Here is a 27,999-nt window from a genome sequence, read left to right on the forward strand (position 1 = left end):
CCGTGCCGTGCGCACGGTGTATGGTACATGGTGCGTATATGCTTGTAATTTTGTTGTTTCTGATTTTGCTGTGATTTAATTCGAACGAATTTTCTGAAATGCAGAATACTAAATCAACGAATATATCTCCGTAAAATAAATAGAAATGCGCAACGGAATTGGTATAGTGAAGTGTTGTATGTACGTTGCTATAGAAAATTTGGTTTACCATCCCATGAAGATGCATTCAATGCGTTCGCTTTTTTTTTCTCTCTGTTTCTCTGGCATTTTTGATGAAAAGTAAATGATGAGATTCGGAAGTGCTCAATTCAAGAAACTTACATGGATGGAATAGATATGGGAAGAGCAGAAAGGGAAATAGAGGATTTATAATACTAAAATTTGGTCGTTCATAGTCTCGCGCGCGCTCGTTCGCACCACTTACTCGCACTTGCATACTTCAAATTTCAGATTTTATTTGAATTTGGTGCTTGAGTCGTGGTGATTTTCTTCTATTTTCTCACTTCCACTCGCTCACTCTCTACCTCCCTTCCATTCATGGCAAGACAAACAGTTGCAAAACTTTCTTCGTACAATTTAATTGCATCAAGACTTTGGACCGACATACTTTATGTATTGGAATGAATATGTTTCTATTAAAATGAGATTGTAGATTTGAATTTTGCCATTTACTTTGCACATACACTACATTCTCACATACAGTGCGCGTTCGTAACAAATATTCGACGCTCGTTGCTTTTCGCATATAGCAAATGAGTCGCCCATTCATTATGTTGCCAGAGATATTCAAGTGGATTTGCTTTGGGTTTTTTACTAAAGTGAACATCCAAAAAAGTCTTAAATAGTGCTCATTCGAGAAAACTCTCGACAACTTTGAGCGATCTAACTGTGTATCCGTTATTATAACGAATCAATTAAGTTTTATCACTTGTTGTTAGTGCTCGACTGATTGTACTTGCTGATGATGCTGCTGCAATCTTCATGGCAGATGTGTTTTGATGATTCGCCATCGCATAATGGTAGAGCGACAATGGCAGAATGTTTTTTCTTTGTCACATATGCCGATGAGCAAGGTGGATTGCAATTTGCTTTGCGCACTTGCAACATTTTGTACGGGTAGTATGCAGACATGTTCGAGGTGTTCGAGAGTGGGTGTATAGTGAAGTGTTGAAGTGTTATTCCACACGAGCTTCGTTATAAGTTAATTGTAACGCGCAAAATATCTTGTATTATATAAAGAAAAAATATTTAATTTTTTATTTATTTTTTTGTATTTTAAATCCAACCATTCAACGTTACATTCTATCAATTCTTGTCTCTTTTATTTTTCTCTAATTTGGCGTAAATTCTACATGTCACAACATATACCGACAAAGAGTTGAAATTAGAACCGAGACATTGCTTATGTGCCATTGTTGAATGGGTTCTGTTTCTGCACACTCATTCATTTACTTTCGCGTTCACTTACGTATGTACTCATGCATACACGCCAACTCTTACCTCAGCTTTTGTTTCTTCTCTTGTGCTTTGACATGAAAATGTGAATATATAATGAATTGACTTGAAATTCGCATGAAAGATCAAAGTTTTCGCATTACGTCGAACATTGAATATTGTTTGCAAAACTTTGATTATTATTATTTTTATTGGGTCAAGTAACCCTTTCGCAATGCGATGATGCGATGCACGGTTGATGATTCGAATATGAATTTGTTCTTTATGTCATCTCTGAATCGGTTGTGTTTGTATGATTGTACGCGCAACATTTCTTATCGATGAGCAGGGATTTGCCACGATGTGACGCTGAGGATTTGTGCTAAACTCTCAATATGCATCAGATATTAAAATCATAAAAAGTTTTTTTTAGTATGTACCATATAAATATTTTACTTTGTGAAGTTTGGTTTTTGAATTTGGACATAAAACAGGACATACGCACATTCAAAGAATTCCAGCACATATTCTGGTGATTGTGTGTTAACAATATAGACGGCAATTGTCATAACCTCATTCCCTCCATCAAATCAAAATGATGAATCTCACAACAATGCGTGTGTGTGCGTGTGTGCCAATTTTCAAGGATCAATGAAATCATTTTTCCGTATTCGTTTGTGCCCGATTTGAAATGATGATGACACATAATACTTCAAACAGAACAAAGTGATGGACAGATTCGCATAGATAAATGGGTATTTTGAATCGAAAAAGGGTAAAAAAGAGTTTACATATAGTTCAAACGAATCGTCGAGAGTTGAAGGCAAAAAACAGCAACTATGGTAACTAGAATTAAGTCTTCTCTGTGAGGCAAACCCTCACAGTAATAGCCATTGGTCAATGTTTTGTGCATTTTATATATGATTTTCTTCGATCCGATGCTAAAAAAATAACGAACTCAACGCAACAAAAATGCCCACTCACACTTAAGAGACTTTACGTAGAGAGTGTAATCATCTCGTATTCCAGTTCATACAAACAATGATAGAAAAATCATCACTGGACAGCGAATGGTAGAACACCCATTGATTTGTTCATACGCAACATACACACACCCAAAAACTTTGCAGCATAGGATAATAAAATTATATGATGGTTGGGCTTTGATAATAAATGATTTCTGTTTTTTTTTTTTTGCCGAAGAGCAGCACAGCTTCGGAATGGTGTATACCAAAAACCTCGATTACATTTTGCAAGTGCTGGTTTCCTTTGACCGAACCAAAAGACTAAACTCACTCTCTCTGGTTCGCTCTTGTTTTGTGTCAAAAGTTTTCCATTAGATTCGAGCCGAATTGAACAGGGGACGAGAAAAAAAATGATAGTAATGACGGTGCTAAATTGAATCTATTATGGATTTGATTGCATGTTTCCGTTCACACACTCCCTCGCACATTTTGCTCGACACGAAGAAAAGTCTTCAAATGACATGTGTGAGTCGTATGTAATTGCTTGAACCTGGTATCTGACATATATGTATATATACACACACCAATGAACGACGAATCGAATGTTTCAATTTTCGAGGTGTTAACAGCCTTTTATGAATTATGATTATATGCTCGTTCAACCATAAAGCGGTTCAATAAAATTATGACACATTCCGGATATTACATCCCTTGACAATCATTTTGTCGTTGTCGCAATACCATTGATGTTTTGTTGTTGCTGTTGCCTGGTGCTGTGCTATCACCTTATTTTTGGTCATGAGAAGACAAAATTTAATTGATTGAGCGATTTAATTTTTGTCTGATGACCAAACAAAAACGAAGCCGAAAATGATGATGAAAATTCAATAGACTTTCTTTCCTCGTTTAACGATCGATTTTTATATTCGTTTTTATTCAAACGTGTTATCATGATTCAATTTATATTTTGCCTATAAACCCAAATCACTGCTATTGTTTTAAAAAAAATGATGATTCGACAAAAAGAGTTATTAGACGCTGTGGAATGACTATTTCGAACCGTTGCATACCAAATTAAATGTTCAATATAATAAACTTCCAGCATTCACTTAAATTGACTTTTCATAAATTGATGATGTCTCTTCTGTTCTCTCATTCGTTCAATGAAATAAAAATAAAGCCAGATTGTGCCAACCGCACGCCATTTTGTACGCTAAATGCTGGTCAAAAATTGAATTAAAATTTTTTGATTGATTCTTAATATCGAGCGAAATGATTTTGCGGTCACATTTAGTATTTTCGAAGCGAGTTCATTTTACCCAGTTTCTCACATTTTGTGCGCAAGCAGCAAATTGATGAGAAAACTAATTTATGATTACGACCGTCTGTCAAAGCAAAGCGGATAAACAAAATAACATTCACCAAATTCAAGCGCAAAATAGAAAATTCTTACTGGAGAAAGAGAGTAGGAAATAGAACGGCCGCAGCAACAAATAGCCAAAATGAATGAAAAAAAAATTCCATCGCATCGAACCAAAGAAGAATAATGCGAAAATACGACAAAGCAGACACTTCACAGAAAGCTGTTACAATAAATTTCGATATACGAACTGTGGGGACAGCAGGAACACTGTATGATATGAACAGAGAAAAAGAGAACAATTTCTCTCGTTTCATTCACACTGCTGGTTGTCACTTCGCCATCAAACCATTGTCAAATTCATCGTCAGCAAATTGAATCCAGACGAATGGATTGGAACACCAGCTAGAGCACCAGTAAAATGTCGATAACCAATGGCTCTTATGTATATGGATACTGCTGTATGATTTTTTTTTGTACAAACACAGTGTGTGACAACAATGTTACCACATATTTTGATCCAATTTTGCCACGTATATGCTACCCCATTCGCACTGGCGTCTTGAGAATTTCGTCATATTCGCTTCTCTACCGAAGTCGCTGGCACGTCTTTCGTTCGGTTGTTTAATATATAATATCAATTCCTGAAATACTTGCGTCATTGTAAATGATGTAATCGAATTCTTATTTTACAAAAATGATAAAAAAAAAACTGTATCATATGCACACAAACCGTAGAAAGGGAAAAGCGTACTATGAAAAAAATGATAAAAAACGTACAAATAAACGCTTTAGCATTGAAACAAAAAAAAAACGCTCAGTTATCATTAATCATTTGCATCGTATAGCCAAATATGGATATTCACGCAAGTTGTGGTAGCATCAATATGCCGGCAAAATAATTACGATAGAAGTATGCTAAAGCAGTAGTAGCACTGCGGTTTATGAACAAAAAAAAAACCTCCGGAATGGGAAGCGAAAGAAAAATGAAACGGAAATCATTTGCTGTGGTCCGTGCGCGTTTACTCACACCAAAAAATAGTAGAATGAACTTTATTTTCTCTCTCTCTCTCCTCTTCTCACTTTGTCCATTGCGAAATATTCATCAGCAAATATTGATGTCAGCTGCACACACAGATCGGAACTAAATATTGAATAAATTAATTTAATTCATTGGTTTGGTTTATACTTTATATTATGGCCTGTATGCGTTGAAAATTTACATGTTTGATTGCGCTTTTACAATATTTTTTTCATTTTTTCTTTGCTTTGAAGAAAATTTCGTTTATATTCAACTGAAAATCGATCGATTTTAAGTATTTTTTTTAAAGCCACAATGCTCCTTTTTCGTTTTCAACCTCACAAGACAAATTTGCTGTAGATATATGTGCGGCAATGTGATCATGGTTGAAACATTTTTAGTTGGCAAAAATCTGTTGATATAATCCAACTCGATTTCTTCGAACAACATGTAGATGATTCAAATTGTGTATCATTGATGCATGGTTTATTGCTTGAAACTTGTTTTCTCGACTCTTGGTGGGAACTGAACTTTTCGCTTTTTCCATTCAAGACAACATTTTTCTTGTACCATGTAACAATAGCTTTGGGCTGAAATCGGTATTTATTTGATCGAATCCAATTAAAAAGCTCAGCTTTCAATCGAATTGTAACCAACATGATTCATTTCTGATTCTTTTATAGGAATAAGCAACAATGTGGGCACAATTTTCGCTCATGTGAGCACGCATTTTCATCGATATATTTCTAAGTATATTTTCTCAATTCATTTTGTAATCGACAACACGGAAACACGCTCTTTTTCTCTCCCGTGCTTCCTCTCTCCTCACACTCTCTGTCTCTGTATTCGTATTTTGCCTTTTCGACGTTTATTTACCAGCAAACTGGACAAAAGGCATTCATGAATATTCTTGAAATGAAATGTTATTTCAGTGCTTGCGCTTCGGGCACTGTGTGTGTGTATTATTCTGTCTACGGCAATCAATAGCATTGACCTCCCACACCACTACAACAATTTCAATGAACCGAATCGACTAAAAACTCATTCATTTTGTAATATCAATTGAAAATCACGCAGGCTCCCACATTGAATCTTGATTTATCTAAATAAAAAAAAGAATATAACGGGAGGTAATCGAGTTGGCAACAGCTATAGCTCTAGTCAAATTGTACGTTATTTTTTTGTCATTCAAAATCACAAGTACATAACTAACACATTTTAACAATAAAATATCTCCATCGTTCTTAGCTTAGGCGCGTGGTCCATTGTTGTTATTTGGCATATCTCTCGCCCCGTTTTTTTGCCACTCGTTCGCTGGATGATAATTCTTTTCTGTCGATATTTTCAGGTTCAGTGATCTGATTTCTGTCTGCATCTGACAAATACGATGAATCTATGTTCGCAAAGTGTTTGAAATGTTTATTTATTTTTTCGAGTCGAACACTTTCATGCTCTCATTGCTTATTTGCTTTTCGTATATATATATGAATGTCCGAGAATGAAAGCGAGACTTCTATTCACAACTTATTTAAATGTAACACCGCCATACAAAAAGTGCTGACTGTCAAATAGAAGTCTCGCTTTCATTCTCGGGCGATCATACATATAAATATCGATTTCTAGTTGATGTTTTGAAATCGGTTTGCACAAAATCAAAATCACATACACGCACAACACAGTCCTCAAATACAGCTACTTTATTCGCATTCGACGAGTTTGTTGCTTTTCTTAAACCGTAAACATTCGACAAACAGAGAGGCTCAACGTTTTGGGGTAAAATTCAAATAATTCCTTTTGATAGCTTTTAGGATCAACCAAAGGCTGTTCCATGTAGGAAATAAAATTCAACTGTGATTAAATAGCATCAAAATGACAGGGACAACTGTTTCTCTCTCTCTCTGCTCTCATTTACCTCACCCTCACACACACATTGTTGCACCATTGGCGTGAATCAAAGTGAGATAGCCGCTCGCCGTGTAGAGAAATTGGAAAAGGATTGCTGAACAAACAAACATACATATCTTCGTCTCAATTGGGAAAGCGATTTATTATTGTGTACTAAAGATTTTGTTGTACGCATACATTTCAACATAAACATCAACGGCAGCATAGTATTGCGCTTGTGTGCACAAACGAAGAACGAAATGACAGGCATCTTATCCAATTCAATAATAGAAACATATACACATTTATCGTGTCGCATCACTAGAAAAGCAAATGTTTTCATCACTATAATAATATATTTATATTGACTGATGGAATTATACATATATTCGAAGTCAGTGCCGTATGCACGTACTGCAATGGAATTTTGGAATTAGAACACTGTCGCTCGAATAAGTTGAAATTTTACCCAAGTGTTTACCACTCTCGCACATCTACCATCTTCGTTCATTTTTAACTATCGACTGACGGCGACAACAAAGATATTATTGAAAAATGTCCGCGTTCATATTTTATGGAGCCCATACGACAGATATACACACATTCACTGAATGCTTGCGTGAATTGGGAACTTCCGTTTACTTCATGTAAATATTTGATGTGGCATGATCTTTGCTATAATGTATTATGGCTAAGTGTTATGCTTAAGCTCATGTATGCTTTCGACTTACCCACACTGCTCTACTAGAGAGTTCTGAACGCATTGAGTTTTATGAGTACCATACGCATGGTTTGGCTACATCGGAACTTTTAAACTACATTAAGAAAATGAATTTAAAATTATCCATTTTTATGGTTAAAAAAAAAACACAGTTTAAATGCAACTGTTTCACATACACAGCTCAAGAGTCTGAATAGCAAACTACAAGAGGTGCGCAAAAGCTCACCCAATGTCAATATAAAATGCAGAGCTCAATATTCAACTTCAAATTTGCTTCTACTCTATATACACAGACACACATTTTCATTGTTTCGATGCTTCTGTTGCTACACTTTTTTTTTGCAGTGTCATCAAAAATTCTGCAGAGATGATATTGTTAATTTTCATGACATAATAAAAAAAGGAGGCTACATGTTGTTCCTCGTCTATAGAGAGAAGCAGAGATATGATTATATACGTGAGAAAGATAGATGCTCGAGAAACCATTGCATATGCATATATATGAACAATTCAAATATTTTCATGCCATTTCGTTCTTTTTGTTTTCGTTTTGATCTATTTGCTCTGGGGAAACATGCAAAAGTAAAGAGAGACAGAAAACACGAGAGCATCAAGTCTTAAATATTATCAAATCATAGAATATTCATAATACAATGGGAATGCGTGTATTTTCACTGTTTACTTGCATACTCAAAATTTGTGCGCTTCGAAACACATTGTGTCAAACTTCGAAAATGAAACATTTCGATCTCACAAATGTTATCATCAAATTTTGACTCAAATATTGAAAATGGGGTTTCAATAGGTTTGTGCTGGTGATGAAAATGGCACATAGCACATTTCAACGGTATGCATACTTTTTTCTCAGGCAAATTTTTTTTCTCACTATTTTCAATTATGCAAAGATACGATGAGGGACAAAAACGATATTCGGAATAAACACACAAAAAAAAGTTACGAATAGCATGTATATATTTCGAGGGATGAGATTTCTCTCTTTTTCTTTCTCTCTCTCTCTCTCTCTTTCTGTTACAAAGACGACAAAAAAGTGTATATACAATACACAATATACGCAGTGCGCAATAAAAAAGGGTCATCAACGTGAATGACAACTATGGCGACAGTTGGAAAGACGCGATCAGCTGAAAGTTTGAATTTTTCTTTTCGTTTATTTTTCTCTTCACTTTTCTCAGACTTTCTTTTTCCTTTTTCTTGTCAAGATGGATCTTGAGTGTTTGTGTGTTCATCTCTTTTCTCGTCCCATTCTTCGCTCCTACTTTTTTTGTTCCTCATTGCTAAGTGCATATTAAATCGAATACACACATGGCCATGGATTTATTGAGCGTTTTTTGGACATAAAGGAAAATGTTCTGAAAGGAATGCCATGGATTCCACAAAAGGATAGTTGTTGACAGAAGAGAATGAGAAACGGCAAGAAAAAAAATCATCAAGTCACACAAAATGAGAGAAGCACACGAGGAAAAGTGAACCCACTGGCAAATGTCGATTAAGTTAAATCCAATTTTTCGTCTCATTTTCAAGCGTTTTTTTTTTTTCAAAATGGGAAAAGAAGTCATTTGGAGAGCCGAGAAAAGAATATGTTATTGCTTATTTGTACAAAGCAATTCAGCGAAAAAGCATGACCAAAAAAGAGAGAAAAACCGGGTGCAAAGAGAACGCAGAAAAAAAACACATGATGAGATTATGAGATAAATTGAAAAGATGCCATTTTACCCTATATTCCTTCGTGTTAGTCACTATGCTATTTCTATATTTGTTGGAAACTTTTTCGAACACACAGTGTCTTCGTCATTCTATCGCCCAATTCTTTTCCCCTTCCGTCATTTGCGACCAAAAGAATCAATCTATATGGTGCGTGCCAAGGATTTTGGGTGTTCATTTCATCTTTCGATTGTTGTTTTTTCCTTCAATCCATTCGGTTGTATTTTTGAACGGTGGCAATAATAATGTGGTATGGGTGCATTCTTCAATCCGTTAGATTGAATACTTCACTTATTTCACACAGCATCGACAGAATGAATATAAAAACGATAGAGAAAGAGCGAGAGATATTATTTCTGGTCTGTTCCATTTCTCCTTACCTATCATCACCGAAATTTCAGTATCATTTATTTGCCAACCATATCCATTTTATTAACGGGCATTCATCAATAACTGAACTGTCATTGGATTAGTGTTCATGTCGCATTTATCTCAGTTTAACGTTTCTTTTCTTCTTTTATTTCTCTCTCTCGATCTCTATCTGCCTCCCTAACGATTCTTTATCACTTTGGTAGTGTATTTTTCAATTTGCTTTCGCTCGTTGGCAAATGTCTTTGGCACATGAACATTGTTAAATGGAATCCTTTGAGCTTAGTAACGGCGAATGTCCATTTTGAAATTATTTTTCAACCCATTTAAAGGGTTAATAAATTTAATTAGCTTCTGTTTAATTTTCAAAAAGAATCATCATAAATTGCAAACGAAATGCTTTCTCTGGCTCTCTACACCATTTATACACTGACTATATAAGAGAAACGGTCGAATTTTTCAGTAACTTGAGCGCTTGGCGCGCACACAACAAACACTTGTCTCTCTCTTTTTTCATCGCTTTAATCAACTGCGATAAATTCTCGAAACTAATTATTTATTTATATTTATTGTCGCAAATAATCAACTGAATTTTACACCGAAAACTTTTGACTGTACATTGTGCAGTAACCCCATTGACTAAACTCTCTCACCTATTTTTCCCTTTGGCCCATCCCACTTCGACTGACAATTGAATTGTATTGTGTTAGCCTATTTAAGCAGACATTAAACCTGAACAAATAAAATAATGGCATTTTTCTTGTGCCAGCTAATCTTTTCACATTCCTCTTCGCATCGTCATTTTGTGCACTCAATGTTTCGCTTTTATCGTTGTTATTTTGTGCATTAAATGAAAACGACGAAAACGACGACGGAGTGAAAAAAGAAAGAAAAAAAATTCTCAAGTCGAAAAAAATATATATCGTATCTTGTTATAAAAATGGTTCTGGGGCATTTAATAAAAGGAAATTGACTGAAATATGTAAAGAATTGAGAAGAATAGTGAAAAATCAACATAAAATGTTGAATTTACAAGTACACGCACCGTCACACCGAGCTACAAAAACAGCAAAATGTAATTTTGTTGGATAACGAGTTTGATGTCATTTCAAAATAAATCTACAGCACATTCATAACGTAGAGTAACTGATTGCTTCCTCCAATGTTTCGTTTTCTGTTTTAGTCATTGTACGTTACTTCTTTTTTCGTCTTTCGTCGTTTGACAATATTTTCTTCATCGTTGTTGTTGTTGTTGTCGTCGTCGTCGTCGTCGTTTTTGTCGTTGTCATCATCATCGTCATAGTTGCACTTTGAATGTCGTTCGGACGGACACATAGAAGAAACTAAGTCCATTTTCCAGCTCTTTAGAATAGAATAAAATAAATTGTAGTGTTCATTGTTTTTTATTGCATTCGATGGCTAAATTTTTTTTCCTTTTTTATCATTTTTTCTCTCTTTCTCGTTTCTTTGCAGTTTTATTACTGTTCGTAGCATCACAAGCGACCAGTGATGATTGGACGTCCAGCTGTCCAACGAATTGTACATGCAAATGGACGAATGGAAAAAAATCGGTGATTTGTAATGCGCTCCAGTTGACCGCGATACCAACAACATTGAGCACAGAGGTTCAAGTGCTCGTACTCAATGAGAATGACATTGTGACGTTGAATAGCGAAGAATTCACAACACTGGGATTGGTTAATTTGCAGCGAATTTATTTAAAAAAATCGGGTGTCACGTCCGTGCATCGTGATGCATTCAAAAACTTGAAAATTCTCGTTGAAATCGATTTGAGCGAGAATTCGATTGAAACGCTTGACAAAAATACATTCAATGGCAATGATCGATTGCGGATATTGTATTTGAATGGGAATCCATTAAAAATGTTGATGGCATATCAATTTCCGGTATTGCCACATTTGCGCAGCTTAGATTTACATAATTGTCAAATTAACAGCATTGATCCGTTGGCATTTGCGAATTTAGAGCTTTTAGAATTACTAAATTTAAAAAATAATTTACTGGAGAATTTGGTTGAGCCAGTGTTTCAGTATATGCAAAAGTTGAAAACGTTACAGCTGGAGGGCAATCCATGGCGATGCGATTGTCATTTACGACACTTTCGAAATTGGTATGTGAAAAATCATGAGAAAAGCGCCAGTTTACGATGCACCAATCCAATGGCATTACGAACGAAAATATGGTCGAGCATCGATGAATCACAATTTGGATGCCAGCCAACAGTTGATGTGTACAGTGAGGATATATTCAATGTTGATATTGGTAGCAATGTGACGCTGAGCTGCTTGATTTACGGCGATCCATTACCGACCGTTGCATGGGAATTGAATGGCCGTGATATTATAAACGATAACGTACTGACTGAAGATGAAACAATCGGCAATAAATTATGGCGCAATATTACCATATTGAATATCACAAATTATGACGCTGGAATCTATGTTTGTTCTGCACGAAATGATATCGGTTCTGCAAGCCGAAACATCAGCATTTACCTAACGGAAATTGTGCAGCATGTCATCGAAAAAGGTCCCGAAACATTTTGGTATTTTGGTTTAATACTTGGTACATTTGGCACTGTTTTCTGTTTGATTACCATTTCGTTTCTGGTGTGTCTGTGTAAAAAGACGACGCGACGACGGCGTAGCATAAAAAACATTAAAGGCAGTGTCAGTTTTAATGATCAAGAAAAGAAACTACTTGATCTTAGTATAACGACAAACGATCGACAGGACAGCGGTGAAGTGGCCAATACGCCATCGGTGGCCAAACAAGAACCGGTCATAGCTTTAGAACCAGTACAAATAACCATTGAAAATTTATCGCGAAACGAAGAGTTTCCGATGAATGTGGGTGTGTTTACACCGCCGCCTGAATTTTGTTCTAATGTATCGAATCCAGCATATGGTAATATATTCATATCGGTAAGTCACAGTGACAAATCATATTAGTCTCAAAAAATGAGCAAAATTAATTTGATTTTTATTTTTTTATTTTTGATTTTAGGTACAACTAACTCAAGACGTAATCGACAATCCTGAGCAAATGTATCCAGATCTATTAAATATACCGAATCGGGTCATTGGCAAATTATTCCCAATCAATGTATCATCGTACGCGACATTACCGCGAAATCGACATCAACGTACCGGCAGCCTGGGCAGTGGCAATGGCAACAGTACCAGCGGAAATGGTACATGTAGCGGTGCGTCCAGTCGAAATCAGTCATCGACAGCCGATAGTAAAAATACACGCCTTCAAAATGTAATAAATTATCAGAACTTAGATACGACAACGCACCATCTCACTGAAAATGGTTCGATTGGTCTGTGCACTAGTTGCCTGAAGAAACAAGACAACGGCAAAACAACAATTGTCTATCCAACCAAATACGATAATATGGGCAGACGAATAACGGCCAGTGGTAATTCAATACTCTCCATACCTGATGAAGAAAAAGAAAGTGCCATCGATTGTGTGAACATTTCAAGCGATATGACTAGTGTATCGGCTAGTTGCGTTAGCAGTGGCATCGATTCAAGCGGTGCTAGCACATCAAGAGCTGCAATCATTTCGGGATCGATCGGACCAAATACGGGATGCTCAAGTAAGAACATGTGCTCGGCAAGTAATGTCACATCTGGTCTTGTGGGTAGTACCGTCGCTACCACTGCCATTGTCACCAATCCCAATACAAACGGCAGCACCAACATAAAGAGCAATAGCAAATTAAGTGATAGAGATAGTAGAGTGGCAGATGACAAAATGAGAGATGCACAAGGTACATTGTTATTGCCAACTGGTTGCGATTATGTTTCGCTGTAGGTAAGAGTTAAATTTAATTTTTCACGTTCTTAACCATTAATTATTCTTACTTTGTCTTTTGAGCGATTCCATTTTCTACCTTTATATTTAATACACTTTGCATCCATTCTATCATTTACCTACCTCTATTATACCTTCAGTCTGCTTCAGTCCACCATCCAATTCTATTTGCCATTCAACGTGTGTTCACGTCCTTTTATTTCACATTCATACTCATCTTTGTTCAGCTATTCACAAGATTTTCCCTTTCTCTCTATCTTTTCCCACTCTCAATTTTTCTCAATTTGTAATTCAGACAAATTCATTGCTAGCTTCAGACCATTTTCACTAGCATAATATAATACAGAACAACCAGCAACTACATAAAATTTTGTTATTTTCAATTCTTCGTACAATCACACTGTTACACTGTTACACTGTTACACACCGTCAAGCAAGAGTCACACAAAAAACCACATACACCACACACCGCATTTTACCATTTCACCCAATGTCATTTTCTATACGGTATAAAAGAGTGTTGTGCGCACGATATGCGTGTAATATAAAGAAATACCGTGAGACCATTTCAAAATTGGTCGGTTATGCGAAAATATAATATAAACGTTTATAACCCGATGCGTTACCATCGCGCAAACGAATATGCCACTTTGTTGTTTCGTTCACATCTTTTGCAATTCTTTATTATAGTTTTAATTCAGCTCGGATCCTTTTTACGACAACATTTCTAATCGTTATGGTGGCATAAATTTATATAATAGAAATAAGTAGAGTACGAAAACCGGTGTAGATGTCATAGTTGTGTTAATGTTTTTTTGAACCTGTTCGTCTGTTCATTTCATCAGTGCGCGTATTTGTCCGTTTCCATTTTCTCATTTTCAATGCTGTGAATACCACTTCCACTGTCGCCATATAAATCTCAACAATTTCTTTTACACAAGTATGATTCGAGTGAATACACACAATGCTATTACTGTTGCTGCTGGTGCTCATTTCATCAATTCCGCTTTTATAACTTCTCGTCACTTTTTCAGGCTATATTTTTTTTTATTTCTTCGAATTTTTCTTTTTATTTCATTTTCATCATTTTAATTCTTTTATTATTCGTCCGGTTGTGTTCGTTCTCCTCTTTTGCATACTTTTACGCTGTGGATAATTAATAATCGGCAGTTGTGTGTGAAAATTCAGGAATTAAATACAATAAGTAGGTAGACACCAAAAAAAAAAAAAAATGTGCTGTGCATTTTGGTGGCGGTAAGTGGAGAATGAAAAAATGTGCGAAAACGAATAGCAACAACAGGCAAAAAAAGAGCGAATTGGAAAATCCGGATCGTCAAAAGGTGCAAAAGTGATGAAAAGCGTAGTCAAACTCAGATCATACGGCGAAAGAGAAAAAAAATGTCGGAAAATGATATGAAACGAACAGAGCCAACAGATAGCATCACAGTTATTTTCCCGAATAAATTTTCAGAATGGAAATATTCAATTCGTTCTCTCGTTGTGTTAATAATTATTCAAAAATGCGAAAAATTCATACATTTTTTTCATTTGCTTTTGTTACTGCTACTGTTTGCTTTACAGCATATGCGCTCATTTTACATTTACACTTTGGTTTTATTTTCATCCCTTCAGATTGTCGTTATTATTTTTGTATTTTTTTTTTGCTATTTCGGAACTTTTTTTTGTGTCTGTATTTGCCACACTAATTTTTCGTTGGAATCTTCTCTTTCCTGTTCGCTTGGTTAAACCATCAGCCATAAGTAAACCCATTCATTATGATGATACTAAACGTGCAAAAGAACGGAAATCGTACAAAATTATAAACAGGAACACACAGCGACCATATGAACGATAATGAGCAAAAGAAACAACAACAATAAATGTAACAAGAAAAAAAGTGGCGAAGGAAAAAAAGAATATAATAAAATAACGGAATGGTAGCAGTGAATTGTGCCCCTTAATTGTCTCTGTAGATACGCTTTAGGAAAGTGGATAAAAAAACTCGTCCGTTCAAAAAGTCAAACAAAGAAAAAAAAAATTATAGAAAGAAAGGCCAAACCCACAATTTGTAATAATCAACTAAAATATGAGGATTTTAATATAAGGCATTAAAAATATATCCATTGAAATTCGTCACTATATTAACAAAATATTTACCACAAAAAAAGCCACGACAAGTAGTGGAATGAAAAAGGGTTTTTCTTTTCCGAAAGAAAAATGTGTGCGGATAAAATAATTATGGAAAGGGTTGCATGAAAAAGGAAAAGGCTCTCATTTGTATTAAATTACAAAGCGGACAAAATGCCAAACAGTTCTGAGTGCGAACGCTTTTTTTCTCTCTCTCATTCTCTTTGAAAATGTTTACGATTTATCAGTTGATGCATCAAATAAACGTAGAACAATAAATGCAAGCGGAAAAAGGAATACACGTTAAAAGTGTATATCAAACGCAATTAAAATGATTCAATGAGATATGAAGTGCAAAAATTGGCTTCAAGTGCTTTTCTTCATTTTTCTATGCACGCATATCAAACGCAAAAGAAGATCAAGCCGGCGAAAAATACAAACCAAAACAACAACACCAACAAAAAAAAATAATATAATGAAATAATTCGAAGTGCGAATGCCGGAAAAATGGTTTCAAGCATTATTGCGTTCATTTTGTCTAAGTGGCTTTGTCAGAGATGCTTTTCCGACGAAACGCATTTCATTAATTAAATGTTCGCACCACCCATCTTCCTCTCTATCTTTCTCACTTAGTCTCGTTTGATGTTTGAATGTTATGTCCCCTGGAGTCCGCCACCGCTCATGCCATTATTTCCATGCATGATTAATTTGAAATCAAACCAATTACAGCATGGTCGATGGTTATGAAAAATTAACCATATATACATTAAAACGCGTGAAATGTTTCTAAAGAAAAAAAAAGAGGCGAACAAGTGCATTGAAAAAATATATATAAACGCGCCCAAAAATGAATGTAGAAAACTTTATACATTAATTTCGACTTGGCTTTTATTTAGCATTATTATGGTCGATGTTGATGGAAAATCTCTTGAGTTCCTTTCTCGCGTGCATTCTCAATTTTGGCAAATGTATCAAAGTGATGACTCCTTAATAGGCATTACATTATACCAATCATAATCTACAGACATTTATATTTGAGCGAAAAACGAACGGAGAACCATTTTTCGTGGGTTTTTTATCTTCTTTTCTTCCCAACGACAGTTGAATGGTAGACTTTTGGTCAGCGTAGAAATTGAACTTTCATTTCAACTTGAAGAGAGTGTGGTAAAATAAAAATAAAAATCAGAGAAAGAAGAGTGAGAAAAAAAATCAAAGCCAAAATGAAAAATGAATGTTTACCGCGTTGGCGCCAGGAACTTCTGTGAAATAGTCCGAAATGGCCGGATTCCGCATGGTATCAAGAATACGAAGAAAAAGCGCACACTTTTTCACTTTGCGTTTCCTTGTTTCATATTACACTTGTATGCTGCCTTTTTTATGTGGATTCATAAAAAAAATCCCATTAATTTACTCGCTAGTGTTTTCTGTTGACTGAACGGAATATATGGTCGTTTTTCATGTCTTTGCATTGGCTATCGCGTCGTGGTCGTCGATGTTATTTATTTTTGTTTACGTGGGCTACATGCCTTCCATCTGGTTGCGCTTGAAACACACAGAATATTTCATACCATGAGCCAATGGGAGCAACACACCAAAAATGATAAGTGTTCAGTATGCATTGAGCGATATGCGTACACGAATAAATTAATCAGATTATCGCAAAAATCCATGTGTGCTCTTAAGTAAAGCGCATATAGTCAGAAAAACACTATCGACACAAAAAAAATTTGAAAATCGACATTACCGTCCTTTTTCTCGTTTTAATTTCATTCATTCGTTTGTACATGTCAAATACTTTGTCAACAAGTGAAATTGCAACCCGGGGCAAACATATCCATAAAAAAATGTCTTCTTCGTATGAATGTGAATATTGCAAAATGGAATATTCCTAATCCGCTGAAAAAGCATGTCAACATAAAAGCCACGAAATGAATTACACACCATATGCAATTTTAATTAGTGTCAAGATTTTACTCATCTCAAATTAGATCTACTACAAATGAAATCTGTCGCTGGAATAAGCTCAAATCCAAAAATGTTCGGAATAAACCATTTTATTCAGATTTCACATTCACCTTTCGAATGAAAATCTTTGAATTTATTTCATTTTTCCCAGACGAAATTGAATTTCTTTCTTCTAGTCACTTTTTCCATATCAAAATCCGACTTTTTTCATTTGAGAATGGATCGTAATGGAAAATGTCATTGCAGGGTAAACTAAAACCATTTACATCTCTCGGAAATCTCTTGTACATTTTTTTTTCTTTGTTCAGAGCAACGTTGATATTGTTTTGAGATTTATAATCAGGAAAAAAAATGTAAACTGTCTTTCTTATAAAAAAATGAATAAAAGAAGAAATGCGCGAAGTGTATTTCTCAAATATTGTGATTTCTGTAATCTGTGAAGTCAGGCAAAGATGCGAGGAACTCACATGCACACACAAAATAACTGAAGTGCTGCATCAACTGTTTGCCAACAAAAACTTTGCATTTCTTCCGCGCACATGTACACACGCACACATGTTGTAATCCGAATCGTTTGTATGTTCACTTACATTGTATGCCAACTATTAATTTAATAACCAGATTAAATACAAGATAAAAAGTTTACTCTCTCTCTCTCGCTCGCTCACTCGAAAGCCATAACTTTTGATGAGTATTGCCGATGCTGCAGTATCATGATCTGGAATGTATATGTTTCGGCGAGTGGGAGAAAAATGTGCTGGTGAATGTTGCATTAAGTCTTTATTTCGGTTTTTTTCATTTACGTGTCCATTTCGGTCGTTGAATTGGCTTAAGCCGAAGCAAACTGCCACACACATTTCTCTCACTCTCTCTTTCCAAAACGACGTGTAATCCTCAAAATATTGCGTCAATGGTGAAAGTGCGCCATTCAATGCATATATTATGTGCAGGCAAAACGAAAAAAATGGCAAAATATTTTTTTTTTCTTTTCGTTTTGAATCTCGATTCATGTTTGCCTATTAAAAATACAAACGTAATGCATGCGAATGCCGATCAGAATGTCATTATTAGGACATTTCTCTATAGATTTTATGCTTCACTCAGCTTGAATAGAATTTTGTTTCCTCTGATATTCAACCAGCAATTCAACCAACAGAATAAAAATGAAATGTAAGAAGTGCTTCTGTGTGTATATCGCATCAATTGTCTGCAGTCTTGTGACTACAGAATGTATGTTACTTGATATCATTTGCCACATACATACAAATTGCTTTCTACAAATTCACTAATACTTATGACATTCCACTGATATAAAGTATATCGTTTATTTTCTCCTTTCCTTTTTCACATTTTCTATGTATTCTCGTTATTTTTGTTGAATATATTAAATTGAATTATACTTAAGCTTTTTTACAAGTTCTCTTCACTTATATTCGCATATATACATATTTCCTCTCTCTATCTCTATCTCTATCTCTATCTCTCGTGCTGTCGTGTGTGTGTGTATTTTCATTGAGTTTTGGCGTTCTAGTTTTTTCTCTTGTCGTGCGTTATTTCGCATGGATTTCAATTCCAAACAAACACAACACGTAAATGTGTGCAATACACACAAACATATCTGGCTGAGCGCTTAGCTCAACACTGTTGAGTCAACAGATATATCTATCCATTTATGAAACACTGCATATATGGAGGCTTAGCCGATTTTTCTGCACAACACTTCACGTGTACACATATCAATACAAAGTTATTATTTTCTATTCGGAGAGTGCGAAAAGTGAGAATTTTATTAACGTTGTTGGTTTTGGTTCAAATTGCTTTTATGTTGTTGTTCCGTCATTAATGTCACGATAATAATGAGTCGCATAGTTGAATCGGCTTGCACACGCTTCGAGGGTGAATGAAGAAAAAAGTAAAACCGAGAATTTGATGAATGGTTGCCACGTCTAAAGTAAAAATTCGTTCACTCTCCCTATTCACATCATACTCAAAAGTCAAAGTAGTGCTAAGCACAAAAGCAAATGCATGTAATATCGTCGATGACAAAGTCAACTTTTTTCTCTCTTTCTCTCGCCACAATTCTCTTGTTGCTTGGAGAAAGTTTGAATGTTTTGAAGGGAAAAAGCACATACCGTATGAAAAACATACATACAGCAAAGCATTAAACAACTTTTACAATTTGGATTTATACAGAAACCATATTCAATCAAATCCCGTGTGCGTTTTGCGTTTTTTTCAACTTCAACGACAACAGCTGGTTTTTTTTAATGTGTCAATGCATTTGACCGGATGTCTGTATACTGTGTGTGGGTGTTAGTGTCACACCTTTTATTTATTTGAGCTTAGTTTTAAATAGAATTGATCCCTTTCGGAAAATGATATGAATTCTCAACATTATTACGTTTATATACAATGTATAATAGAATTTAGTTGATATGTTGTGCGTTCTAAACAAGCAAAGTAGACGCTAAATTGTTTATTTCTCGATTAACTATGACAATTTTCTCGTTAATTTTCTCCCATGAATCTGAACCGGAAACAAAATGAAGAGAAAGAGAATTCTATGAATTTTAAATAGGTCCTGGTAACATTCACTTTAACATTGTTACTCAACACACCGCATGGCTTTCTCTTTTTTTCTCCTGCCTGCGGATTCGTCAAAGTTATCAACGATTATAAGAAAAAGAGAAGAAGTTAAATGTACTTCAAGAGGCAGAAATGTGATTTTAAAATCAAGACGATGACAAGGGCAAATATGCTTGTGAATCAAAATCGAATGCACGATAAAACATGAAGAATGTCGCTTCTGAACGATGAAAAAAAAAATAAACGAAGAATGGCTATAACATTTAACGAATAGATAATGAATCTTGTTACTTGGCAAACTTATCTCAGAGAGACGAAGAGAATTCCAGAAAAAGAAGAATGAAATACATAAATAAAGTTGAAGCTCAGTGGTATTTTACAATGATGATACATTTTAATCAATAATTCATGTTATTTCAATTGAAAATTCAAGACCACCTTTTTATCCAAGTACACGATTTGATTTAACACGGAGTGAGAGAGAAAGAAATGTATACCTCACCCACCGATATATCCACTCAGTGGGATACCCCGAGAAATTGATTTTAATTTTTAAATTAAATTTCATTTGAAAATCATGAACAGCACACAGTTTGAACCATGGCCAACGAGTAAATGCTTTGATTTTAAAATAGTCAAAAACAAATATCTTATATCGTTTTAAAAATTCCTCACTTACTTTCGATGAACATTCAAGAAAATTCCAAGTAATAGTGATTTTTCGTATTCTATTTCAGTTCGCAGCGATAAAATGTACATTTTTCAGTTGAAAATTGAACATTGTTCGTGTATAAAATGCAAAAATGAAGTCCAAAATGAAATTAAGCAGAAAAAAGTTCCGGTCATGTCATAATATAAATCGTACATTTGGAATTTGGAATATGAAAGAAGTAGCTTTGAATTTGTGTGCATTTGACGCATTTGATTCGCTTGAATATCCATGTGAACAATTTCATTTTAGAATTTCAGCTAACATGCCAAAACTTAAAAAAGATTAAAAGCAGTAAATTTATTTGTTCATTCCATATTTCGTTGAGCAGTGTTGTTGCTATTTTGTGTGGCTCATTTTTTGATTTTTAAACATGTTTTCGATTCGTTTTGAGTTTATTTCCGTTTTGGTACCGTATTTGTTTATTCATTATCCACCATTTTCATTTTAAAAGTAAGTCACAGAAACTTTTGTGTTAAGCTCTTGTAACCAAATTACTTTGTATAAACTTTCAACTTTTGAAACATTGCATCGGTGTCTCTTTCTCTCTGTCTATGTATCTGTTTGAATAGCAACATTTTTGTTTTTATATTGTGTTCAAAATGCGTGCTAAATATCATTGACAAATAATAAGAGTTGATGGGAATTCTATTGCAAGGAGATTGTGTTTCGTGTACTTTGGGACTGACTGTGTTGAAGTTTCCATGACTTACGATAGGAAAAAGAAAAAAAAGAAGTGACAACAATGTGCTTGCGCACCAAAGCCGGTCGCAATACGATCATTTGTCATGTCACCGTTTAATATGCATAAATGGCAATTGTGTTTGAAATTGTTTTGATACTTTGTGAACACTTTGTATTTGCTATTCAAGTGGTTGTTTTTTTTTACTCTCCGAATTATGTGCGCGCGTCCTCATGCCTTACACACATTGAATCATTTTTCTTCATAAGAGAGTGCGTGTATTTTCTTTTTGACGCGCATCTTCTCGGTTTCAAAACTTTATCTCAAACATGTTAACATTTAACACAAAATGACATATGACACAAATTCAAATCAATGAAAGTCCATGCAAACACCGACAACAATATGTGAAGAAGAGAAGTGTGTGTGTGTGTGTTTGTCGCATGGTTTCGATGATGAAAGAAAGAAGCAAAATGAAAAATGAAATATCATGCGAATCACGGATCGTTTCTTCTTCGTCTTCCTCTTCTTTTTTTCTCGAGTGTGGGCGGGTATGGATGAAGAAAACGACGAACGATAAAAAGAAAATGCTGCTAAGTCATGGAAATGGGATGACAATATAATAAGAGTCATGCCAACAACAAGCCATAAAACCATGTGCCATCCTCATTTTAGCATATTAGGTGCTGTTAATTTTCATTTTTCCCTCACACAGCATAAAACCATTGCTAAAGATGCGAGCATTGAATGGTAACACCATGCATGTTTGGCAGAATACGCGCTGGTTAAGCTAACACACACACACACATACACTCATATGTACGCGCTCAAAAAATACGGTGAATGAAAATGGAAAGCATTTTGGTTCATGCATGAAAGAGCACATCGCAAGCAACAACAAAAAGAAATCTATAAGAGAAATTTACCGCAATTTTTAAGTGTTCAAAATTTAATGCATTCAATGTGATGGGAGACATGAAAGAATACAAAGAAATTATACACATACACACTGCTAATAAATATATACGGTTCGTCGATCACAAGGTCAAAAAGTTTTTGCCACCATGAACGCGAGCAGAAGCAATAGAAACAGTGAGCAGAATAAAATCAATCATATCATTATAGTACACAAATGTTTGAAATGAAAAAAAATTAAAAAAAAGAGCGAACAAGATTACAAAATTAAATTTCCACTTAATAAGCGAAGAGATTTCGTGAATATTCTCTTATTTTAAGATGTGTTTCTGGTTGAAAGTGATGTTACCACACATTTATTATGGTATCTTTGGTTCTACACATAGAAAGCATCTAAAAAATGAAGAAGTGAAACAGAGAAAGAAAAAAAACTAATAAACAGAATTATGCCATCAATATTGAGTGAAATAGCAGTACACAATCTGTCTTCGATGCTTGAATGTGTAATTGTAACCGCTTCGATTCTCATATTTTCTTTTTCCACTCTTTAGCATATTATTATTGCATGCAAACGATGTTCGAGCTTGCTATAGTTGCTCTCGGTTTTGTGTGCTCGACACATTCACTTATAGATAGAGATGAAAAGAGTGAGACACACACACACACACACAGAGAGAGAGAGAGAGAAAGGAAAAAAGCACATATTTCATGTAAAATACGACAGCCTCAAATATTTCAGAATCACAGAGTAGCCGTGGTAAATTTGCAATTCGCAAATCGTTGCTCCATTCCGTTATTTTTCGGTTCTCTGTATGTGTGGCGTCTCGGTCTTTCGTTGTAATAAGACTCAACATAAATTTTTGCCATAATTAAATATTAAATTTTCAATATTCACCCAAAATGTATGATATTTCATGGTAAACATCTTTCCAATAGATGGTTTGAACCCATTCGCTTTTCGAATAAGACGAACCGAACCGCATACACAGCATGCTCATATCTAAATACCAAGCACATTTTTACCTGTATTCACCAACAATGTATGTATGCATAAATGTACAATTTATATGTGTTTGGTATATGTGTTGAACCATAAAATGTTTTCGACAGGAACCGACCATAATGTGTGTGGGAACAAAGATTACAAACATCTACAGAAAATTATTGGTTGGTTGTGCTTGATGTTATTTTGTTGACTGTATGAGCAATGACTTTTGAAAGTGTTTCCGGTTGCTATTTGATGATGACGAAGCCCACTGTCAAAATGGCCAATGCTCAGCATTAAATCGGATCATTTTTCGTAGGTGATTTGGAACAACGTCGCAAACAACATTATAAATGAATGGCTTTAACTATTTACTACAATTTTCGACTTTGAACAATCACATTATGCCTGTCATTACAAACACATATACACATACATTCCCTGCTTCATCCACACGCAATTTGTGAACAATGCATTTTCCCACTCATCAAAACCATTTGGCCATGGAATGTGGACACACATCATAGAGTATACACAGATCCTTTCGATGCTGGCTAAATTGACGATGAATAATATGCTCAAAAAACTATTGGGGTTTTATGGTTTTCGACTTTAGTCTCTAAGTGCTGGAATGTGTAATAACAAAAGCCATTAACAACACTAATGAAATGCTCTCAGCGGAAAAATCCTATTTAGATTCGAAGCAATCAACATTTAATTCAATTAAAAGGATTTCAGTTGCCAAAAATAAGTTTTCAATAGAGACATAGATACAAAGGACAATTGAAACGGAGAGAGAGAGAGAGAGAGAGAGAAATAGAGCCTTGGAAAACTTCTATGTTTCCTTAACACCATAAAAACATATCAAATTTCTACACATTATATCTTGTTAAACTATTCTATGTGACATACAATTCGGAAAAGTGTCTTAGATTTTAACAACAAACGAATGATTTAACATATTCATATTCACTTTCTCTATTTCCCGGCCATGTAATTTCCCTTAAAGCAATAACATTCAGTCTAAATCATTTATGACATGTGTGAATATGTTGCAGTTTTGGTTTTGTTTTGATTTGGGTTTCTGTGTGATTGATGAGCGAACATTGAATGTTAATGAGATCGACATCGAAAAAAGAAGACCAAATTTAATATATAGGCAAAACACACAGATAATGACGCAATAAAATTATCCGAAAAGGACCATGTGTTGAATGGATGAAGAAATGAGGAGAAAAGGGGGGGAAGGGACAATGTAAAAATGTAATTGGAGATGATGGGTGAAGAAATTTGAGAAATTTCGAAGTCACAGTCGGTAGGCAAAATCAAAGCATTTGGATTCAATTCAAACCGGTATGAATTCAAAATGAATAAAGATGAAAGTATCCAGATCACAGAAACTGTTATCGCTTCACATTGGGAATATGGCCATAGACTTCAGCAAACTTAATTATTCAGACGAGCCTTTAAGTTATGCTTTTCAAACACACACACACACACACACACACACACACACACACCTACGCATATGTCTTTGGTCTACAATCTATAGAATGACTCGCATTTAAAAAGCGACAACATATACACACCCAGAGAGAAAATGAGAAGGTGAAATGAAGTGAATTGTGAATTAAAATCCGGTGAGCTTTGGACACACACATTTTCACATATGCCTGATATTTGTCAAGCATACCCGAAAGCAGAAAAGTTCTTTTATTGAAAGATCCCCACACACACGCCCCGAATTACCGGTTGCGCTCGATAATAAGTTTTCTCAATGATTGTACATACCTTCAACAACTAAATTCATTTGCTCTACCCCCCCTCTCCCATCATCTACGCCATTGTAGTGCACGCAACCAAAGTCTACGCATCCAGTCAACTGATTTTAATTTTGCATTTGAAAACATATATATGTATTATATCTATTCGATATAATTAAGTTATAAAGTACAATTTTATACATTTATAATTTGATTAAACCGTATCGCAAAAACCTTTTTATAAGCTTTTGTGAGCGCGCGCGGGTTGGATGGAGGACAAAGACGATACGAAATTTTTGAATATTATGACATTTTCGCCCTTTTACAAAAATGGTTCGAGGTTACATATTTAAAAGTGCGTGTGCGTCGATCTGTTCATTAGTTTCTTGGTTGGCATTGCGATTGCAAATTTTATATCTTTTTACATCCGTTTGAATCGATAGCATCAGAGTGACTTACAAATTGTTTATAACGCATATAAAACATCACACACATACACACAAACACATGTATATATCGAAGGATTCGCATATTGAAGTCCGTGTACAGACGAGAGAATAATAATGTACTCGCTGCTTTCGTATATATTATGCGTGTTCATTCGCTTTTTTCTACTCTTTTCTTGCTCAATCTTTAGCACTTGCATGCAGTTTCATCTCTGTTTCGCACCAAGTCAAATGCAAACAAAACCAGCCGCTTTGAAGAAGATGGAGAAGAGAGAAAAAGAAAACGCAACCAATTCTCAAATCGAATGAATGATACGCTGTTTTATTATTATTCACAGCGCAAATATTTTCGAAGCAAAACGAAAAAAGAACGAGATAGATAGAATACTAACCTAATGTGAGTGTACGCGAAAAATTTCCAACCAAGTAGCGTTCGTTGAACGAAAAGAAAATGATAATATTATTCAACATATATGGTATATAGAGAAAGAGTGTGCGAAATAACATAATGTATTCAGTTCATGCATTTAGCAACACATACGATACACACACAGAAGAACCACCAACGAAGAAAAAAAAGAGAAGAGTACAAGAATAAGAAAAAAACGACACACCACTTTTCAAAACACGTATCTAAATAGATTTAAGCTCACAACTCAAACAACCAACTGAAATGAAATAGCAAAAACTGAAGCCAAATCGCACAACGTTACATTCTCGCTCTCTCGCTCGCTGTCTCTTTTTCTCGTGTGACACGAAATGGAATAAGCGCGCATATGTGAATTGTTTAAAAAAGGGCGAGAGGATGGTTAGTGAAAGTAGCATTGTTCGCGTGTTGCAGGCTTAAAAAAATGAAAATACCATGAGCCGGCTCAGCGGGTACTGTAGATGAAGAGTGGAAGAAAAAAACGATCGATCTGTATACACATATACGATTTTTGGCGAGGGAAAAAAGGGCAGACAAAAACATAACGATTCTTACATTAAATTTTAAATGCTATAAAATTATATGCTCTGCCTCATTCCAACGATACATCGATCTCTTTCACATCTCACTCGTGCACATTACATGTTGAGCATCATCGAATACGGAATGAAATGGAGAAAGGGACAGAACGACAGGGAGATAGCAAGAGAGTAAATGAATGAGTAAGTGTTGCATGCGAATATGTGCACATATGAAATCACGGTGAAGTTTTCATATCAATTGTATTACATTCGTAATGAGGCTGCCGCCTTTTGCCGAGCGAATGTACGGTACAATGAAATTTATGTTACACCAAATGACTGGGATATGAGTGTATGAACAATTTTTGTTGTTGGAGAGCCGAAAATGGGAAAAGAGAAGAGGGAAATGAAGTTAGATTTTGCGAAACACTAAAAAAATATTGTGTACCGTGTAGGCGGGAAAAGCAATGACGTACTATACTAGCGTACGCGTGTGTATCATTTTGATATTTGTGAATGTGGAATTCACTCTCTTCATCATATATGTAACCGACTTAATGTATTTTTATTTTACTCTTTTAACTTTTGGCTTGGATGATATTATAACAAATCGACGTAAAGTGCGCGGTTAAACACATCCAATTGGCAACAAATAAAACGAATCATACTTTACGTTATATTGCATGAATTGACAGCGATGCGTTAAAAGGCGATGTTTTCTCCTTGCACTGAGTAATGATAAAGATGATTTCGATAATTTTTGTTTCCATTAGAAAGCGTAAATATTTCGGAGCTATTTCCTAAGAAGACCAAAAGAACATAGATTCTGATATTGTGAATTGGCTTAGGGTGAAGAAGAAACTTTGAAGAAAAAATATCGAAGAAAATCATGTTAAGGGGATTTTGAGAAAGAATCAGAACTGCTAAGTGTCCATATGTTTTTGCCTCTGCAATTGTGTCTTCTATTTTCGGTTCATGGCCATTTTGAATTTGGTTTGGGTAATGGCATTGCTCGCAGATACTCAAATATTCAGCCACAGAGAGAATGTGCGATGTGTGATGGCAAACGAAGTATGAGAGTGTTTAAAAATATTATGCTTGTTTGAAATATTCGCTTATCGTCTGCCATTGTGTAAATGACACACGGGATATGGATAAATCGCGTTTATCGAAATATCGATGAAATATAATATAATATGCGCAATGAACTGGTATCAATTTACGGTGACACATGTTGATGGTAACATGCATATAACACACATCCGATCTCTATACATACACGGTTTTTATTTTCACTCCATCCAACTGTGTGTATCTCATAAACTGTTTGTAAAACAAACAAACGCATTTCCCATCCGACACAAAATCTCTTTCGAAAAAACTGACAAAAATATTACATAAACTTGACACACAACAATCAATCAAAAACAAAATTAATATTTTTGTTAACACAAAAAGCTTACGGCTTTTTTGTGTACTTTCATCTAGTCAATTTTTGAGTTTGAAATCAGTTGAAGAATCAATTTGTTTGTTGGCTGTCGTCCATTTTTC

The 27,999-nt window shown here is 35.0% G+C and overlaps 1 protein-coding gene across 2 annotated transcripts in view; it reads left to right on the plus strand.

Moving 5' to 3' along the window:
- LOC116347187 (leucine-rich repeat-containing protein 24-like) overlaps positions 1–27,999 on the plus strand; it is a 136,638-nt gene that overhangs the window by 81,946 nt on the left and 26,693 nt on the right. For both annotated transcript variants that reach the window (XR_004201658.1, XM_031777702.1), the window contains exons 3-4: positions 10,950–12,421; positions 12,504–13,322. Coding sequence is in view for 1 of the 2 variants with exons in the window: in XM_031777702.1 (XP_031633562.1) it covers positions 10,950–12,421; positions 12,504–13,322 (2,291 nt within the window). In the remaining variant the exon portion in view is untranslated. The remainder of the gene's footprint in view (positions 1–10,949; positions 12,422–12,503; positions 13,323–27,999) is intronic.

This window comes from Contarinia nasturtii, unplaced genomic scaffold, assembly GCF_009176525.2.
Source record: "Contarinia nasturtii isolate CC-2019 unplaced genomic scaffold, AAFC_CNas_1.1 Cnas_scaffold_129, whole genome shotgun sequence".
In the NCBI taxonomy this organism is placed as follows: Eukaryota; Metazoa; Arthropoda; class Insecta; order Diptera; family Cecidomyiidae; genus Contarinia; species Contarinia nasturtii.